Source organism: Theropithecus gelada, chromosome 7a, assembly GCF_003255815.1.
Source record: "Theropithecus gelada isolate Dixy chromosome 7a, Tgel_1.0, whole genome shotgun sequence".
Lineage (NCBI taxonomy): Eukaryota > Metazoa > Chordata > Mammalia > Primates > Cercopithecidae > Theropithecus > Theropithecus gelada.
Window position 1 is genome coordinate 25951086 of NC_037674.1, and position 21854 is coordinate 25972939.

Sequence of the window (21854 nt, forward strand, 5' to 3'; positions counted from 1 at the left end):
CAAAAAAAAAAAAAAAAAAAAAAAAAAAAAAAAAAAAAGTTTGTATTTTTGGCTGGGTGCTGTGGCTCATGCCTGTAATCCCAGCGCTTTGGGAGACTGAGGCGGGCAGATTATGAGGTCAAGAGACCAAGACCATCCTGGCCAACATGGTGAAACGCCGACTGTACTAAAAATACAAAAATTAGCTGGGTGCGGTGGCACATGCCTGTAGTCCCAGCTACTTGGGAGGCTGAGGCAGGAGAATCACTTGAAACAGGGAGGTGGAGTTTGCAGAGAGCCAAGATGGCGCCACTGCACTCCAGCCTGGCGACAGAGCGAGACTCCATCTAATAAAAAAAAAAAAAGTTTTTATTTTTAGTAAATAGTAGGTAGACATTTACCATCTTATTGCCGCCGTTCCCCTCTCCCCCAGAATTTGGGGAGCAATAAAAAGGCCAAGTGAGAAAAGTAGCTGGGGCAATATATGAAGATCTTTGAAAATCAAGTTAAGGATTTGGGTAGTAAATTCATATTCATCAGAAAACCACTAAGAAGGGTAGTATATCTTCAATGCTAATGATAATAAAAATTTGGAATAAAATGAGAAAGTCTTTGTGACAAGAATAATAAGTTTTCAGGAGTCCTTTACCAAAAAAATGAAAACAGTATGTAAGCTAAAAGGGGTATACCATGAGGTCAAACAATGAATGTAAAAAAAGAGCAAAAAGCAATGCATAATTCCTCCATTAGACAACAGAGTCAAAAGAAACATAATCACCCTATAATTAAGAAGTTGATCCTATAGTTTTAAAAAGGGGTGAGGGGAGGGAAAGGGAGACAGATAGGAAAGAGAGGTAGGCTTAATAGCCCTATGTGAGTATGGTGACAGGGAATGGGTTCTAAAAACAAGGAAAGGGTTTCAGACTGTAATACAACCAATCCATACTAAGACTGGCTATAATTTTTTCATATAATCGAGGAAGACATTAAGGGTTTTATCAATAGGAACGGCTATATTCAGGTAAAGTAACATTTCCCAAAAGATAAAATGTAGTCAATAAAGAATTTTAACGTAGACTTACAGTGTTGTAAAGTTCTTCCAGTCTTGGAATGGTAAGGAATTTATGCATGCTTACTCCATTTTCAATAAGAAGTTTTACAAATGCAACTCTATCCATTACAAGAGCATCAAGCATAGCTTGTTCCAAGGATCCAACCTAGGAGTATCAAATTTAATAAGTATATAGTTCACATATTCTAATTATACAAACACTTTTAAATGTTAAGTCCTTAGGATTTATATTTAATTTGTTCCCAACAGTTTTAGAACAAAATTAGAAAGATGCAACACAGTAAAAAGCTAGTAAGACTTTAGGTGTTGAGGGAATAGATTAAAAGACCTCTCTAGAACAACATTTCTTAAAGAATATTCCACAAACACTACTTCTGTAGGAGAATAAATGTTACATGGGGGAAAAAACAGAATCCATCATCAATTAAATCTCGGGAAAGAATACCTTAAAGCAATGCTCTCGGTGTTTAGGGAAGGTTTTGTGGTAAGGATTATTTCAATAATTGAGTGCTGTTACTAACATTTAATGGGTAGGGTCAAGGGACATCAGAAATCAAGCAATATGCTGGAGAATTCTACTCAGAAAGAAACTATCCCGCATCCCACACAACTTTTTATTATCCTGTTAGATGTTCATGAGTGAAAAACCAGTAATTCTGCCTTACAAATGAACACTAAGTATTTCATCATGGTTTTTGTTCTACAATGAATTTTCCAAAAATACAACCACCAGATAAGTCAGGCAAGATTGTACTTAGTTTTCTTCAGAACTTTAAAAGAAATCATTCATTATTAGGGAAAAGAAATCACTTGACAGCAGTACAACTTATGTCATTTGTGCTTAATATAACACATCTGTATCATTCAGCATTTGTAGCGGTCCTTTATATATTAAAGCCTATTTTATAGACTTCAACAGACTTTCAAATCAAATACTGGTAAATCAGTAGAGACACAAAATGTAGGTATTTCACTGAGTTTTATTAATAAATATTGTTTGAATACAGTCTGTATATTTTTAAATATTTTGTATATTTCTGTGTATTTTTAAAAATTTATTTATTTATTTATTTATTTATTTATTTTAATTTTTAAAAATTTAGTACCACATTACTAAAAACATCTTTGTGGCAAAAATCAATACAAAACCACTGGTTTTTTTACCCATTACTTTCCAATCTTATTCTATCTTCAGAGGTTTAACACACAACTACACAACTTCTCTAGAGGAACTTGTATTACCATTTCTTTCTCCAATCTATCTTCAATTTACATCACCTAGCAAGGATATAGTCTTCATGATATTTTCAGTATATACTTTCCATTTTTTCAGACGGGGTCTCATTCTGTCACCCAGTGGCACAATCATAGCTCACTGCAGCCTCAAACTCAGGGGTTCAAGGGATGTTCCCACCTCAGCCTCCCACATAGCTAAGAACTACAGGTGTGCACCCCTGTACCTGCCTTTTTTCTTTTTATTTTATTTTTTTAAATAGGGACAGGTCTCAAACTCCTGGCCTCAAGTGATCTTCCTACCTCAGCCTCCCACAGTACTGGAATTAAGAGGCATGAGCCACCACACCTAGGCCTATTTTAAGTATATACTGATGAAATGTATGCCTTTTACATGATGGCATTTAAAGATACAAGGTATGTTTTCTGTGACATTTTTCAATACTCAATTCTGTCACAAGGAAAATATTTTCACATGCTTAAAAATAAGGCCCGATTTCCAAGAAAATAATACTTATTAGTTTTCTCTACATTAATAGGCTGTAGTTTATCATGGCATGTTACTACTATTTTACTTCAGATTATTTCCTTCTTTCTCTTATCACATACAAATAATCCTGATGTTATTACTTATTCTAACAGTAATATTCTAACATTATTCTAGTGCCCACTTGATCTTTCTTTGTCCTACACTTGCAAAGGATGTTTATCTGTTCCCCAGGATATTTAAGTTACCAACAACATACTTGTATTAGTATGTATAACTGCAGCATTTACACTCATTATAACTGCAGGCATCTGACTTATTATGTGTTTTATATTGCCAATCTTGAACATTTGTATACTGAAATATTTATTTTTTATTATAAATCATTTATTCTGTCTTATTACAGTTAGGGCATTATACATATATTCTTAATTTACGTAATTATGACATTTCACTTTAGTAGAATAAAAGGAGATATAACAAAAGTATTGTTTTTAAAACAAGAACATTCTATCTGTGTTTATAATCACTGCCCTAGAACAAAAACTTAATTTTCATATCTGAGGGGAAAAAAGAGACCATTTAAAAAAAAAAGTGTCTGCTTTGTAAGGAGCATTTCCTCAATCACTCAATGCATACTGAACTCCTGGCAAGTAAGAAGAAAAAAGAAAAATAACTGTTCTGCAAATTCTAAGTTTAGCAAGAAGCACAAAATCAAATAGGTAACATTATGCAGAAGAAATCCATCAGACAAACCACATATACACAGAAGATAAATGCTTCATCCAAGCCTTTACATCTGAGGAGAACAAAATCCAGTGAAATTATTCAAGGGAAAAATAAGGTTGGTTATAGTCATCACCACAAATGATTAACATTAATTTTTTTCCTCTGTAGTCCTGCAAGAGGAGAAGTGACTAAATAAACTGTTTTTTTATTGCTATATAGGAAATACACTTCCATGGTTAAAAAAAAAAATCAAACACTACAAAATGGTATAAAATAAAACTTTCTCTCCTCCAGCCCCCATCTCTCCAAGATGAATCCTATGTTAACAGTTTTAGAAAGGTACTATTACTACACAGTACATGTAGATATGCATGAATGTTTGTACATTCATAAGGAGAATTTGCCACAATTAAGATCATACTGTGCATACTTTTCTGCAATTTGCTGTTTATATTTACTATGTGGACAAAAAGGATCTAGTTCATCCTCTGTAAAGGCTGGTAATACTTCAAGGTACAGATGAACATTTAATCTGCCCAGCCTCCTATTGATTCAGACATGTAACAAAATTTTAAGTGATTACTACATACCAAGCTGTCAATACAATAGTAAACAAAACTGAAAAATATTCTTGCCCTCAGAAAGTTTACTTTCTAGGAGAAAGACAAACAAACAATAAATAATAGCTACATTATATGGTTTGTCAGATGGCGACAAAAGTTAGGAAAAAATAGCAGGGAAGAATGCTGGTTTAGGGGGATGCTATTAAAATAGGGTGGACAGAGGAAGTCCAAAGAGGAGACATTTGGTTAGAGGCCAGAAAGATAGGAGGAATTAAGCCCACGTGGGTATCTAGGGAAGAATATTAAGATAGAGAGACAGGCAAGTACAAAGCCTAGAGATAGGAGCATGCTTGATATGTTCAAAGAAGAGCAAGAATGCCAACAAGGTTAGATAAAAAAGAGCAAAGCGGATAGTAGTAGCATGTAAGGCTCTGGATTATGCTCTGAGTAAATGGAATGTGATTCATCTCCTGTTCGTAAAAGGACAGCAAGTATGAGAGAAGTGAAACCAAAAAGTATGCTACTGAAATAACACAAAAGAAGGATGATGATAGACTAGACCAGGATGATAAAATTAGGTATTTTGAAAGTAGATCTGACAAGATTTACAGATGGAATTGGATTGGAATACATGAGAAAGAGAAAAGTAAAACACTAAAGATTCTCATCTTAGAAACTAGGAAGAAGTTGTTTCCATTTAGTAGGATGAGGAAGATTAAAAAAAGAATAGGTCTAAACATCAGGGGGAATGCTAGAATGGATTCTCTTGTATACAGAGCATGAGTTCCAAAGCTTCTTTCAGTTCTAAGATTCTTAGAGATCTATATACTCTATAAAAAAATAAGGTTTTATCTAGAGGCATATATTAAATCCTAAACTGGATCGGAATGGTGTAGAAATACTTAGCTAAACTATTTTCGAACTATTGGCAGAAAAGTAAAATGTCAAGTCAGTTCACAGTTCCCGCAAATACTTTTTTATTACTTAGTGTAATTTAATTGTATTGTGTATGTAGATTATTTACATACCAGCCACTGCTGTCCATAAACAAATACATGATTTTTGGCAATGTCAACTCTATCCCATGCCAATGTAAGGATAAGCTGGTCAAATGCAGATGCATTAGTACCTAATCGAATAAAGAAAATAGTTGACAGGTTCAATTAATTTATCTCCATTAAAAGGTGAACACTTTTTTTTTTTTTTTAAGAGATGGGGTCTTGGTCTGTTGCTCAGGATAAAGTGCAAAGGTGATCATGGCTCACTGCAGCCTCAAATTCCTGGGTTCAAGTGTACCTCCCACCTTAGCTTCTGAGTAGCTGAGACTACAGATGAGCACCACCACACCCAGCTAATTTTTTTAACTTTATGTAGAGACAGAGTCTCACTTGTTGACCAGGCAGGTCTCAAACTCCCGACCTCAAGTGATCCTGCCACTTGGGCCTCCCAATATGCTGGGATTACAAGTGTTAGCCACAGTGCCCAGCACGAACACTTATGACATCTCCCCACCATTCTTTAGTTAACTTACACAGCTGGTGTCAGCCACCATTCAGAAGTAGCCTGCCTCAGAGAGATAAGATAAGCCCCAGGGTTAAGAACTTTACCTTTCCAACTATAAACAACATATTCCCATTCATTGCAAACATTTAGAAATGCAGAAAAATGAGAAGAAAACAAAGATGAACTGTTTCTATCACAGAGAGAGCACTATCAGGATTCTGAAAACAGCCTGTCAGGTACTTTTCTGTGCATATACAAGCTCATACATAAACTTTCCATTTTTTATTCAAAAATGGGTTCATACTACAAAAGTGTTCAGTAGCTTGCTTTATGTACCTGGATATCGTACCCTGGTTCTTCTTAAAATTATATATAAATCTACCTTATATATACTTAGGTGAGCCACAATTTATTTAACAAATACTTCAAATGGTAGATATTCAAATTATTTTGAATTTTTTGCTGAGTATGTTTTTGTGCACATGCTTGAATATTCAAATAGGATGATATTCTAGAAGTCAAATTACTAGGTACAAGGATATATACTTCAAGGTTTTTGATATACTCCAAAATACTTCAGATCGCTTCTACCATCCACCAGGGGAGGGGTATAACCATAACCATTTCTCCATGTGCCATGGAGAGGGGAGTTTCCTTCTTTTCTTTTCTTTTTTGAGACCGGGTCTCTCCCTGTTGTCCAGGCTAGAGTGCAGTGGCGTGGGCTTGGTTCACTGCAACCTCTGCCTCCTGGGCTCAACTGACCCTCCCACCTCAGCCTCGCTCAAGTAGCTGGGACCACTGGTGCATGGCACCACACCAGGCTAATTTTTGTATTTTTTGTAGAGACAGGGTTTTGCCAAGTTGCCCAGACTGATCTCAAACTCCTGGGCTCAAGGGATCTGCTTATCTCAGCCTCCCCAAAATGTATTACTGTAACATTGGCCATCCTTCCATATTTTCTCTAAGTATTTGGATTCCTCTATTAATTATCTATTACATAAGTTCTGACCCATTTTTCCACGAGGTAGTCATCTTTCTCTTATTAATTTTTAACAGCTCTTTTTGATCCCTCCACTTCAACATTTCTCTTCCTTAGTTTCCTCATCTATAAAATGAGTAAAACCACAGGAAATCTGACTCGCAGGAATAAAATGAGATAATGTAAACCACTTAAATATAGTGGTTAATACACAGAAAGGTACATGGTAAATAATTAATGAATATGGTACTTTCTTTATAACCTTTTTATTTATTTATTTATTTTTCTGAGACACAGTTTCACTCTGTCACCCAGGCTGTAGTGCAGTGGTGTGATCCTGGCTCACTGCAACCTCTACCTCCCAGGTTCAAGCAATTCTTATGCCTCAGCCTCCAGAGTAGCTGGGACTAAAGGCTCCCACTACCACCCCCGGCTAATTTTTGTATTATTAGTAAAGACAAGGTTTTGCCATGTTGGCCAGGCTGATCTTGAACTCCTGACCTCAAGTGATCCACCTGCCTCAGTCTCCCAAATTGCTGGGATCACAGGTGTGAGTCAGCGGACGCAGCCTTATTTATTTTTATGCAATCCCATTTATTACTTTTTTTTCCTTTTTGGTTTCTAGGTTTCCTATCACTTGTGATCTCTTGATACCATGATCCCAGATGATATAAATATATTTTATCACAGTATTTTAAAAATGCTTAATGTATTGGCAATTTATTATGGTCTAATATGCAAGAAAATTCTTGTAAATAAAAGGACAGTATCCTCTTAATGTGATGGGTTCCTGGCACATCACTCTACACTAACTTTCAGTTAGATAGATGGGATACTGTCTTAGTTCCTAATTTCTGAGAAAATATTTCACTATAATGTTGTTATATCTGTTGGATGTCTTTGGGGAGACAATGAGAGGATCAGTGTGTGTGTGTGCTTCAATCCCTTAGTCCTAGAAGATACCACTAGTTTTCAGACTTTCCCTTCATAATGAAGACAGCATGTTTTAAAATTCTGTCTTTAAATTCTATCAACTAATGCTTTATAACCTTTAAACACTTATTTTTCAGCTGATTAAGAAAGTGACACATTTTTATTTGTTTTTAGAGACAGGGTCTTGGTCTCACCCAGGCTGGAGTGCAGTGGTGTGATGATGGCTCACTGTAACCTCAAACCCTAGGCTCAAGCGATCCTTCCGCTTCAGCCTCCTGAACAGCTTGGACTACAGAGTGCACACCACCATGTCCAGCTAATTTTTGTTTGTTGTGAGATAGGGTCTTGCTCTGTTGCCCAGACTGGAGTACAGTGGCATGATCACAGCTCACTGCAGCCTCAACCTTCCAGGCTCAAGTGATTCCACCTCAACCTCCCAAGCAGCTGGGACTACAGGCACATGCCACCATGCGCAGGTAATTTTTAAATTTTTTGTAGAGATGGGTCTATCTTGTCTAGGCTGGTCTTAAACTCCTGGCCTCAAGTGATCCTCCTGCTTTGGCTCCCAAAGTGTTGGGATCACAGGTGTGCACCACCGTGCCTGGCTCAGGATGTTAGACATTCTTAATAGGACTATTAAATAGGTTTGGTGGCATAAACCTTGCTAAAAACTTTTATTTTTTAAATTCTACAAGATTAAATCAAAAGTTACCTTACTGCCAAGGAAACCAACATTGTATTTTTCACAAAGAAAAATGACTGAAAATTCACTTTGCAAGTAGTTAGCCATGTTAAAAGTTTCTATATTTTACATACATACACATATACACATATACACACACACATCCATACAAAAAATAAATAAAAGGTTTTACAAATAAAAAAGTTCTTAGAGGCTTACCTTTAAGCAGTGCAGTAAGTATTGCTACATCTATATCTTGATGTTCATCTGACCCAATATGGAAAACAGTGATCTATTTAAAGATAAATTCATAATATTATGCCTTTATATTTTTAAAACAAAGGCATCATAAGACCCAGTAATATCAAACTCTATGGGGGGGGGGGGGGCAAAATATATATATATACATCTAGGAATCTATGTATTATGCATACATAAACATACATACACATATTTATGTATCCAGTTAGTAACTTTATTTCAACCAAAAAAACCAAAAAATTTAAAAAACTTTATCATTTACCAAATAAAATGGCAAAAATACTAAAAATATTTGGTTTCATATGATATTCTGATCTATCTTATGGCCCTTACTAGAGTAAGAAATTTAGGGGCTGAGGCTATAGATTCTTTATCAGGGTAAATAAATCCTACAGTTCCTTCCACAGAATGAACATTTACATGTTCACATAATGTATGTATTCTTGAAAGATAAATGTTTGTTTTGGTCAATCTTTTTACTGTAAATGTCTTTAAGTTACTTGAAACACAGCACCAATTCAGAAATTGTAATTTAATAACATTTTTCATAAAGTGAAAGATGGTCAGGCCCATGGCTCATGCTTGTAATCCCAGCAATTTGGGAGGCCAAGGTGGGTGGATCACCTGAGGTTAGGAATTTGAGACCAACCTGGCCAACACAGTGAAACACTGTCACTAGGGAAAATACAAAAATTAGCCAGGCATGATGGTGTATGCCTGTAGTCCCAGTTACTTGGGAGGCTGAGGCGGGAGAGAATCGCTTGCACCCGGGAGACGGAGGTTGCAGTGAGCTGAGATTGCACCACAGCACTCCAGCTTGAGCAATGGAGCAAGACTCTGTCTCAAAAAACCAAAAACCAAAAACCAAACAAACAAAAAAAACAAAGAAAAGAAAGTGAAACATTATTATAACCCCAATACAAAATTTTTGGTCAACTTTATTTCATAGTTTACAAAAACTTGCAATGAAAAATACAGCAAATCAAATCATGTTATATATCTATTTATAGGCTTGCTAAAAAATTTTATCTCTGAAAACTTAAGCCCATGTTTACATGACTGAAACAAAGCAGCACTGACCTTTAATTTAATAGGCTTAAGCACATTAAAAAAATTTTTTCCAAATATTTTATTACAGAAACCATAAACAACTCTTTACAGTTCTTCGTTGGTACCGAACATTACCTGTTGAGACCTAGTTACTTTTCCTAAAACTTTCCCTAAAACAGAAGCACAAATACACAGTCTCAATACCGTATAAAAAACTACAGGCCTCCTTCTATGATACCTCTCAACTTGGAACAGACCAATAAATGACATATTTTTACGGTTAATAAAGATTTCAAAATTTAAAATCCAAATAAAAACAAACGTATTTCACCAATTTAGAATGTATTTTGAATGAAAGAAAAAAAGGCCTATCAGCTGAAATCCACTCACAAGCTCCTTTCTTTTCATGCACTCCATCAGTGTTTGAAATAAATGAACTGCTTCATTCTGGCCAAAGTTAAATGTTTTTTTGATAGTGGAAATAATATCAGGCTCTGCTGCATCAGGAAGATTCCTGGAATAAAAGGAAACATAATTCACTGATTTCATCTTCCATTATTTGTAAGATCAATATGAAGTACAGGTAGATTCATGTAAGACCTTTGAAAACAATGCATTAATATTACATACTTCACCTTGGGTGGGATTATTTTCTCTTTCATGAGACTCCCAACACAAATCTTAGAAGGAAAATAAATGAAATGGAGTGATTTTTCTCTTTGAATTACTTTGTGAATTTTATCAAAAAGTGTATGTGGCAATATCAGTACTCACATAAGATATTGCATAAAAATAATCTGAAGATATTATGATGTATAAACTAGTATTCCACCACGATGTTCTTAAACATAGGCACTCACATTTTTCTTTTTTGAATATTTAATACATTTTCATGGCTCAAAAATATAGTAGAAAATATAAAATGCTAAAATATTAAAATTAATAGTGAAAGTCTCCTTCCCACTGTCTTTCATCTGCCCAGTTCTATCCCAACTATTTTCAGGAATCATTTACTTATATAACTTTCCAAGATATCTTTCTGCATATACAAATAATTATCCTCTCTCCTTTTATTCTATATAAAAAGTGGCACAATATATATGCTTCTCTACATCTTCCTTTTTGCATGTACATATTTTGGTAATCTCCTCAAAACCATCCTTACTCAGCTGTAAACCATTTCTTTGTATAGATACACCATAACTAATCTAGTCTTCTCATGTTCTATTTTGTTTCAATCTTTTACAAAGAATCCCGTAACAAGTAGCTTTATACATATATTATTTCACAGATGTACACCTGTAGGAACAATTCCCAGAAATGAAACTACTAGATTAAAAGATAAGTGCCTCTAGGTTTGATAGATCTTACAAAATTGTGTTCCATGAAGATGGTTTTATTTTAATTTCTTCCAATAACATATGAGTCAGGCTATTTCCTCAATGCTTAACAAAGTATTGTATTAAACTTAAAATTTTCATGTTCACAAAACACAGGAAGGAATCCAACACCGTATTCTAAATACCACAAGCCATTTTAATAAATTAATTAAAATGGGCCAGGCACGGTGGCTCATGCCTGTAATCCCAGCACTTTGGGAGGCTGAGGTGGGTGGATCACTTGAGGTCAGGAGTTCAAGACTAGCCTGGCCAAGACAGTGAAACCCCATCTGTACTAAAAAAAAAAATACAAAAATTAGCCAGACGTGGTGGTTCATGCATGTAATCCCAGCTACTTGGGAGGCTGTGGCAGGAGAATTGCTTAAACCTGGGAGGCGGAGGTTGTAGTATACCAAGACTGCACCATTGCACTCCACCCAGGCTGGGAGATAGAGCAAGACTTCATACCATAAATAAATAAATTAAATAAATAAATAAATAAATAAAATAAATTAAAATGTTGTCATACACTTACCCTCCTTCTTCTGTTTGTTTATGAATATATGCTAGTAGATCTGCAGCTCTGCCTGTTCCTTCACATACAACTACTGGAACAGGGGGGCTTTCCTGAAGGTATTCAAGAACTGTGAGGATAACATTTGGCCCACCCTCAAATATAAGTGCCACCACAGGGACACCTTGGACAATCCCTAAAAAGAGCAAAGTTAAATTAAAAAATTATTTCATCACAAGCAAGTTTCTTTCCAAGAAAAAAAATTAGGCAAAATACAGTACTCTAATTTCAGATTTTACTGAAAAAAAAAAAAAATTAAAAAGTAAAAACATAATTTCTAAGACTATGTTGACTTGACTTTAAGCACACCACTTGATATCAATTCACATATTAAATAATGAATACTTTGTCACTATCTTAAAGGTTGTTCTCTAAATGACAAAAATAGAAAATCCAATATATAACAGACATCAAATAATGTATATATTCACTACTTAAAAGTAAAAATTTGTTTTCCATATTTTATTGAGCTCTTGACAAGAAATGTAAAACACTAATTTTTTAGTTTGCTTTTTAATACATTAGTTGAACTTCTAACATGGATTTTTATTCATTTTAAAAACATATATTTCTGATTCCAAATGAGACATTAAAATAGAAATTAATGACAGTCTTGGCCAGGTGCAGTGGCTCATGCCTGTAATCCCAGCACTTCAGGAGGCCAAAGCAGGCAGATCACAAGGTCAGGAGATCCAGACCAACCTGCTAACACGGTGAAACCCTGTCTCTACTAAAAATACAAAAAATTAGCCAGGCGTGGTGGCACAGGCCTGTAGTCCCAGCTACTCGGGAGACTGAGGCAGGAGAATCACCTGAACCCAGGAGGCAGAGGCTGCAGTGAGCCAAGATCATGCCACTGTACTCCAGTCCGGGGACAGAGTGAGACTCCATCACACAAATAAATAAATAAATAAATAAAATTAATGACTTTCTCAAACACCATATGAAAGGTTTGTAAAAAAGAAAAAAGAAATGGCTCATGTCTGTAATCCTAGCACTTTGGAAGGCCAAGACAGGCAGATCATGAGGTCAGGAGATGGAGACCATCCTGGCTAACTTGGTGAAACTCCATTTATACTAAAAATACAAAAAAGTAGCCAGGCATAGTGGCAAGCGCCTGAAGTCCCAGCTACTCGGGAGGCTGAGGCAGGAGAATCGCTTGAACCCAGGAGGCGAAGGTTGCAGTGAGCCGAGATCGGGCTGCTGTACTCCAGCCTGGGCGACAGAGCAAGACCATCTCAAAAAAAAAAAAAAAAAAAGGACGGCTGGGTGCAGTGGCTCATGCCTGTAATTCCAGCACGTCAGGAGGCCAAGGCGGGCGGATCATGAGGTCAGGCGATCAAGAACAGTCTGGCCAACATAGTGAAACCCCCTCTCTACCAACAATACAAAAAATTAGCTGGGCATGGCGGCGAGTGCCTGTAATCCTAGCTACTCTGGAGCCTGGGGCACAAGAATCGCTTGAACCCAGGAGGCGGAGGTTGCAGTGAGCTGAGATCGGGCCACTGCACAACAGCCAGGGCAACAGTGCAAGACTCTTAACTCAAAAAAAAAAAATTAAAAATTAAAGAAGAAATTGATGACAGTATTACATAACTGGAACTGATCAATAAAATTCCAAGATCTCTAGAAGAGCAACAGAAAAAAATTAGTGAAGAATACAAATTTTTGCTTTTACAGTAACTTGTGGTGCACTGAGAAAAAGAAAAAAACAAAAGGTAGCTATAGGACTATAAACAATTCTTAACTTTTGTTTTTTGGGTTTTTTTTTGAGATGGAGTCTTGCTCTGTCACCCAGGCTGGAATTCAGTGACGTGATCTCAGCTCACTGCAGCCTCTGCCTACTGGACTCAAACAATTCTCCTGTCTCAGCCTCCCAAGAAGCTGGGACTACAAGCGCACACCACCATGCCCGGCTAATTTTTGTATTTCTAGGAGAGACAGGGTTTCACCACATTGGTCAGGCTGGTCTAGCACTCCCGACCTCAGGTAATCTACCCACCTCGGCCGCTCAAAGTGCTGTGATTATAGGCGTGAGCCACCATGCCCAGCCCATTCTTAACTTTTAGCAAAAGCTTTGACTCCACCATAATCTATAAACACTGTTCTGTAGTTTCTAAATTTCTATTTCACTTTGTCACAGAGCTCAACTTCTTGGGGTTCTTAGGTTACAAATTTTCCTTTATTTGAAATAAAAATGTACATGTTGAACCAGAAAATTCAGACATAGTTAGAAAGAAAAATCAGTCCCAGGAATACAATTTTTAAGACACATTTAGCCAAACAGTGATACTCATTTTAAGCTGATTTATTTCTTTCAGTGATTTTTTTCCCTTTTAGTTTTCAATTTTGAATTTCACAGCCATGTATTGGACTAAATCACACATTAAGAATATTTATGGGCCAGGCGTAGTGGCTCACGTCTGTAATCCCAGCACTTTGGGAAGCCGAGATGGGCAGATCATGAAGTCAGGAGATGAAGACCATCCTGGCTAACACAGTGAAACCCCATCTCTACTAAAAATACAAAAAATTAGCCAGGCATGGAGGCGGGTACCTGTAGTCCCAGCTACTCCGGAGGCTGAGGCAGGAGAATGGCGTGAACCTGGGAGACGGAGCTTGCAGTGAGCCAAGATCACGCCACTGTACTCCAGCCTGGGTGACAGAGCAAGACTCCGTCTCAAAAAACAAGTAAAGGAATATTTATTAATTCCTTGGGCTGAAATGGAATTGCAATAACAGAACTTCCAATGAACCTTTTTTGGTTTTAGCCTTGATAACCGAGTACCCAATTTTGACCTCTTTTCCTTGGTCTTATCATTTTGTCTAAGATCAACCACTGTTGGTTGTTTCACATGTTATCTTGCTATGTAAGAAAAAGCACTTCAAAGAACATTCCACCTTCTTTGAATTTAGCTATTAGTACAGCCCAGAACAATTTCAACAGTAACAAATTTATGAATTCACTTACTAGCATGAATTCTTTGCTGATTAATAGTTTTTTCAAGTTCTCTTCTCAGTCTGACTTCTGCCCCATACTTTCCGACAGTGCCATCATCCACCAATATGAAATGGGAATGTAGATTATTCAAAACATTCAACTTGCTCAGGGGGTTCAGTAAGGTTTGATAAGGAGCAACCACCTAAACAATAGCAAACAAAGGAGTTAGTGAGCAGGATTAAATACAATATGATGTAAAATAAATTTTGAAATAATCCGTAAAGACAAGTAAGAAGTAAAATTCTATTTTACATGCAGAAATACGAAATCACAGAGAATGTATCAAAAAGCATAAGCTTTTAAGCAGCTGAAGATTAATCAATAATGGGTTGAAATATGTGATTACATTTGACCCATACTGCGGAATTACGTATTTCATCATCACACGCAAAGACAGAAGCAGTAAATAAGTAAATAGTGCAAAGAAACTATTATCAGATTAGTAAGTGAATAAACTACAATATATAAAAGATATTGTGGCCAGGCACAGTGACCCATGCCTGTAATCGCAGCACTTTGGGAGGCCGAGGCGGGTGGATTATCTGAGGTCAGGAGTTCAAGACCAGCCTGGCCAACATGGTGAAACCCCGTCTCCACTAAAACTACAAAAATTAGCCAGGCGTAGTGGCGGGTGCCTGTAATCCTAGCTACTCAGGAGGCTGAGGCAGGAGAATCACTTGAACCCAGAAGGTGGAGGCTGCAGTGAGCTGATTTCAGCCTGGGCAACAAGAGCAAAACTCCATCTCAAAAAAAAAAAAAAAAAGACACAGTAAAAAACAATAAAATGTCAGTCATATTTTAGCCATGAGTAGACTCTTTAAAACTGACATCAGAAATTTAATAACACTTGAAAGTGATCATTATAATTCAGTAATTGTATGTATGTATGTATGTATGCAAGCATGCATGTATGAGATGGAGTTATGTTTTGTCACCTAGGCTGGAATGCAGTGGGGCAATCTCGGCTCACTGCAACCTCTGCCTCCCAGTTTCAAGCAATTCTCCCGCCTCAGCCTCCCAAGTAGCTAGGTGGCAAAGACCACCACATCCAGTTAATTTTTGTATTTGTAGTAGAGATGGGGTTTCACCATGTTGGCCAGGCTGGTCTCGAACTCCTGATCTCCAGCGATTGGCCCACCTCGGCCTCCAAAGTGCTGGGATTGTACGCATGAGCCACTGCACCCAGCCAGTAATTCTTTTTAACAGTCTTGATAAATATCTATAACCAATTCACAAGTCTTTAACCTATTCAAACAAAACAGTAGGATTTAACTCCTATTCCCTATTCTTAGTGAGAATAAAATTAATTCTCATGTCACACAGTCATTAAAAATTTAATTACAAAGACTAGCATATATGGAAAATGTGAAATAATTTTATACATAAAAGACTGAAAGCAAAATGTGCCAACACTATAACAGCATTTATATTTATGAACTTATTTATAGTTATGAATTATTTATCTTTATTCATTTTCAAAAAAATCAGAAGTAAACCTCAGGAAAATACCTTTTAAACTTAATTTGAAAAGTATAATATAATCATGAATATTTTAAACTGGCACTATTCTTACTATAATTTTGTTTATATATAATTTCAAACATAAGAAATTTTAAAAATAATTCTTACATCTCTCCCAACAAGATCATTTCTGTTTTCAATCACTCCCCATGGAGCTATTCCGATAGTGCAAATCTTTCGAGATGATCTGGAAGCATGTTCTTTGAGGGCATCTCCAACATGTTTTGCCACACCTGCTCATAAAAAAAGTTTACTCATTTTGTTTTTTTATTTTCTTAAAGACAGGGTCACCCAGGAAACAGTGCAGTGGTGCAATGACGGCTCACTGCAGCCTCAAACTCCTGGACTCAAGCGATCCTCCCTTGTGAGCCTCCCCAGTAGGTGGGACTACAGGTGCATGCTAAGACAGTCGGCTAATTTTTTTTTTTTTTGGTAGAGACAGGCGGGTCTTGAACTCTTGGGCTCATGCCTCAGCCTCCCAAAGTTCTGGGATTACAGTCTTTATTGTGTTCAGAACAACCCTGTGCTCAATCTGTAACACTATAATATGTGATATATTTCTTTACACATACAAGATATAAGGCAACAAAGTCACAACAAACTTAAAACAAGGTCATAGCCAAACCTACGAAAGAATACACAAGGACCAAAAAGGAACAAAAACCACTAAATCCCACAATATCAAATCACTACAAATGCCAGAAACACATACAACACTAACTTTTTTAATGTTAGTAGGTCTAGTCCATTTTTGCATTTCTCCTCTAAGTAACAGTAGGTTTTTTATTACTGCTCTACACATCATTTAGAAAAAATTAAGAATGCAGCTCCGTGGCACAGGACCATACGCAAAACACACACACACACACAATAAACAATGACGAAAGTCTACTTCGGTCAAAAATGAGAGAGAAAAGTATAAAAGGCAGTTCCAAAGAGCATATAACTCCTCATTATCACTTCTTTTTTTTTAGGGAGGGAGTCAGGGTCTCACTCTATTGCCCAGGCTGGACTGTAGTGGTGTGATCATGGCTTGGCTCACTGCAACCTTGACCTCCTGGGCTCAAGTGATCCTCCCACCTCAGCCTCCCAAGTAGCTAGGATGGTAGGCACATACCACCATGCCTGGCTAATATTTTTTTTTTTTTTTTTTGTAGAAAATGTCTTACCATGTTGCCCAGGCTAGTTTTGAACTCCTAGACTCAAGTAATTCTCCCACCTCAGCCCCTCAAAGTGCTGGGATTATAGGCATGAACCACCATGCCTGGCCCATTATTACTTCTTATGGGCTGAATTGTGTCCCCTAACTCCCAATACCACAAAATATGACTGTGGTTGGAGACAGGGCCTTTATATATGTGATAATACCTCAAAATATTACTGTACTGGGAGGAAGAGGTTGCCGTGAGCCGAGACTGTGCCACTGCACTCCAGCCTGGCAACAAAGTGAGAGTCTGTCTCAAAAAATAAATAAATAAATAAAAAATAAAACACACTAAATAAAATTGGTATAATCATCACATTACCTGTGTTTACTCCTCCAGTTAAAATCCAGGCTCCGGTTGTAACTGCAGCTTTAATAAGACCTTTTCCAAGCAACTGCTTGATTCGTGGGTGAAGCTCAAATTTCTGCATGCCCCCATGTACAGAGATAACAAGTTTGGGTAATTCCATTTGCCATTCTTTAAGCAGAAGTTGCAGAATGACTTCAGGTTTGGTGTCATATGACAGCCTAACATACTAGAAAAAGATTTTAAAAGGCCAAAATAATTGAACATGTTCACAGGTTTCATAATGTGACATTATACGACATTGGAAAATTTTATATGAACCAGATTATGTAAAAAGAGATTTCACAGGCCATTTTCAATATATTTATACTCCAAGGAATAAGCAATAGCAAATGATTTTAAAGTTGAAAAAAATAATTCTGTGAGATCTTAAGAAACAGTAAAACTAACTTTTAAACATTTAGACACAAATGTTACTCTTTCCGTTTAAACTCAATTACCACTGACCCAATTTACCAAGGTACCTGCAGTATTTATTGCCTTCTTTAACTATGACTACACAGTGAGTGAGAAGCATTAAGACTGGCTTCAGAGGATCAGAAAAGGAAAAAAAGGGAATTATGGGAGAAAAAAATGGAGGCTTCTAAGGCTCTTGCTACGAAGAGAGGCAAATACTGATTATCTGTTTGAAAGTTTGGCAACGATCTAGTCCAAATAACGAATTGCGATTATGGAGTAAAATTTAAAAAGACACATTTAATATAGATGATTATTTTCTTCGCTGTAATTAACTGGATTTGATCAGACTGAGAAATAATCAGAAAATCATAATCAACATTTCATGGTGTTCGGATGGATTCTCCAGTTTAATTTTTGAAAACATCTTTCTATAGAAAAATAGAAAAAAAAGGCTGGGCGTGATGGCTCACACCTGTAATCCCAGCACTTTGGGAGGCCGAGGCAGGCGGATCATGAGATCAGGAGATTGAGACCATCCTGGCTAGCACAGTGAAACCCCGTTTCTATTAAAAAATAGAAAAAATTAGCCAGGTGTGGTGGTGGGCGCCTGTGGTCCCAGCTACTTGGTAGGCTGAGACAGGAGAATGGCGTGAACCCGGGAGGCGGAACTTGCAGTGAGCCGAGATCGCACCACTACACTTCAGCCTGGGCAACAGAGCGAGACTCCGTCTCAAAAACAAAAAATAAAAAAAGAAAAAGAAAAATAGAAAAAAAAAGCTATCGCATGTGAAATAACTGCTTCTGGTTTGAAAGATTTTAAAAATTAACTTCCTGTTTAAGTGATATCACAAGACATACTTGCTATACTCACATTAATTCATTCTCTTGGCCTCAAGCACATATATGAAGTAACTCATAAGAAACTTCAAATATTCAGACATTGAGACATTTAAAAATCATCTATAAGAAACCTTATTTGCAAAATGATGTATTTCCCATTCCTTTACAAAGACCAAACACCACTGAAAATCTCAGTACTGACAAACAAATGAAGCCAAGAGGCCAGGCACAGTGGCTCACACCTGTAATCCCAGCACTTTGGGAGGCTGAGGCAGGTGGATCACCTGAGGTCAAGAGTTCGAGACCGGTCCGACCAACATGGTGAAACTCCATCTCTACTAAATACAAAAAATTAGCTAGGTGTGAGCGCTTGTAATCCCAGCTACTTGGGAGGCTGAGGCAAGAGAATCCCTTGAACCCGGGAGACAGAGCTTACAGGGAGCCGAGATTGCGCCATTGCACTCCAGCCTGGGCAACAAGAGTGAAACTACGTCTCAAAACAAAAAAAAAGCAAAAGAAATGAAGCCAAAAAACTCCCAGAATTCCATAAAACTGAGTAGAAGACTCCGGAGTCCCTTAAGAATACTTTGGTTTTGTTTTGTTTTTTTTGAGACACGGTCAGGCTCTGTTGCCCAGGCTGGAGTGCAGTGGCGCCACCTCAGCTCACTGCAGCCTCTGCCTCCCAGGCTCAAGCCATCCTCCCACCTCAGCCTCCCAAGCAGCTGGGACTACAGACACACGGAACCTGGTTAATTTTTTTTTTTTGTAATTTTTAAAAAGACAAGGTTTCACCACCATGTTGCCCAGGCTGGTCTTGAACTCCTGGGCTCAAGTGATCTGCCCACCTCAGCCTGTCAAAGTACTGGGACTACAGACACATGGCACCTAGCATGGCTAATTTTTTTTGTATTTTTTGTAGACACAGGGTTTCACCATGTTGCCCAGGTTGGTCTTGAATTCCTGGGCTCAAGTGATCTGCCCGTCTCAGCCTCCCAAAGTGCTGGGATTACAGGCATAAGCTACCAAACCAGACAAAGAATGCTTTGTCAATAGGATTTGTTTTTGTTTTTGTTTTGTTTTGTTTTGTTTGACAGAGTCTCGCTCTGTCGCCCAGGCTGGAATGCCTTCTGGGTTCAAGAGATTCTCCTGCCTCAGCCTCCCAAGCAGAGTAGCTGGGATTACAGGTACGCACCACTAGCCCCAGCTAATTTTTGTATTTTTAGTAGAGACAGGGTTTTGCCATGTTGGTCAGGCTGGTCTTGAACTCCTGACCTCAGGTGATCCATCCGCCTTGGCTTCCCAAAGTGCTGGAATTACAGGCATGAGCCACTGCGCCCAGCCAGATTTGTTCTATAGTAAGTCTTTCTGTATCAGTTTTGTTTAACTCATTATTATATTTGGGCACATAAAGTAGTATTAGAGAAGTAGTCTAAAGTTAATGTTTTTAATACTATATTAGAAATAAATGAGAAATTCCACTTCCTACAATGATAGGCTAGGTTGGTTTGGACCTACTCTGCTCCCAGGAACTAGAAGAACTAGAAAAAAGAACAACACCTGCATGAAGACATGAGCAGGTGGCCGAGCATGGTGGCTCACACCTGTAATCCTAACACTTTGGGAGGAGGAGGCGGAGGCAGGTGGATCACTTGAGGTCAAGAGTTCCAGACCAGCCTGGTCAACATGGTGAAACCCTGTCTGTAATCCCAGCTACTCGGGAGGCTGAAGCAGGAGAATCTCTTGCTCTTGAACCCAGGAGGCGGAGGTTGCAGTGAGCTGAGATCGCGCCACTGCACTCCAGCTTGGGCAAAAAAAAGACACTAGCAGGGTACAAACGCAGTGAGAATTTGTAGGATCGGGATCCAGGAGAAAAGAAAAACTTAGAGAGATGATAAGCTCACTGTTTGGCACAGTTTTTTCTCATCAGAACACGGAGGCAGGCAGAACAATGTAGAGGTTAAAATGGTTTTTGTTGTTATTTGTTTTACAGGCAAGGTCTGGCTCTGTTGCCCAGGCTAGAGTTTGGTGACATGGTCCAGGGCTCACTGCAGCCTCGACTTCTTAGGCTCAAGTGATCCTCCTGCTTCAGCCTCCCAAATAGCTGGGACTACAGGCGTGTACCACCATGCCTAGCTAATATTTTTGAATTTCAGTACAGACAAGGTCTCACTATGTTGCCCAAGCTGGTCTCAAAGTCCTGGAACTCAAGTAATCCTCCTGTCTAGGCGTCCAAAAGTGCTGGGAGTACAGGCATGAGCCACCACGCCAAGGTTAAAATATTCAAATCTAAATAAATAATAACTATATTTTAGGGGTTTAAAATAAACAAAATTAAAATTTATGCTGACAAGAGCACGTAAATCTTAAGAGAAATAAATGCAGTTTCAAATATTCCAAAGGTTCTTGCATTGTTGAAAAAGTGGTAAAGAACTAATTTATAGTACAGTCATGTGCCACACATTTTGATTAATGATGAACTGCATGCATACATGCAGTGGTTCCATAATATTATACCATACTTCTGTACCTGTTTCTTGTTTAGATATATTTAAACACATATTTCCCACTGTGCTACACCTGCCTACCATATTTAGTACAATAACATACCATAGAGGTTTACAGCCTAAAAGCAATAGGCTATACCATATAGCCTAGGCATATAGTAGGCTATACCATCTAGGTCTGAATACACTCCATGGTCTCCATGGTGCTAGCATAACGAAATTGCTTAACACATCTCTGAGAACATAACCCCATTCTTAAGTGATGCATGACTGCACATAACAAGTTAAAAAAATGCATTTTGGCCGGGCACGGTGGCTCAAGCCTGTAATCCCAGCACTTTGGGAGGCCGAGACGGGCGGATCACGAGGTCAGGAGATCGAGACCATCCTGGCTAACACGGCGAAACCCCGTCTCTACTAAAAAATACAAAAAAACTAGCCGGGCGAAGTGGCGGGCGCCTGTGGTCCCAGCTACTCGGGAGGCTGAGGCAGGAGAATGGCGTGAACCCGGGAGGCGGAGCTTGCAGTGAGCTGAGATCCGGCCACCGCACTCCAGCCTGGGCGACAGAGCCAGACTCAGTCTCAAAAAAAAAA

At 37.9% G+C, this 21854-nt stretch overlaps 1 protein-coding gene across 2 annotated transcripts in view; it reads right to left on the reverse strand.

Moving 5' to 3' along the window:
• TRPM7 (transient receptor potential cation channel subfamily M member 7) overlaps positions 1-21854 on the reverse strand; it is a 120822-nt gene that overhangs the window by 62561 nt on the left and 36407 nt on the right. For both annotated transcript variants that reach the window (XM_025390406.1, XM_025390407.1), the window contains exons 5-12: positions 17473-17686; positions 16055-16179; positions 14396-14567; positions 11386-11560; positions 9862-9985; positions 8380-8452; positions 5092-5192; positions 1062-1196 (exon numbers count right to left, since the gene is read on the reverse strand). In XM_025390406.1, the coding sequence (XP_025246191.1) occupies positions 1062-1196; positions 5092-5192; positions 8380-8452; positions 9862-9985; positions 11386-11560; positions 14396-14567; positions 16055-16179; positions 17473-17686 (1119 nt within the window). The remainder of the gene's footprint in view (positions 1-1061; positions 1197-5091; positions 5193-8379; positions 8453-9861; positions 9986-11385; positions 11561-14395; positions 14568-16054; positions 16180-17472; positions 17687-21854) is intronic.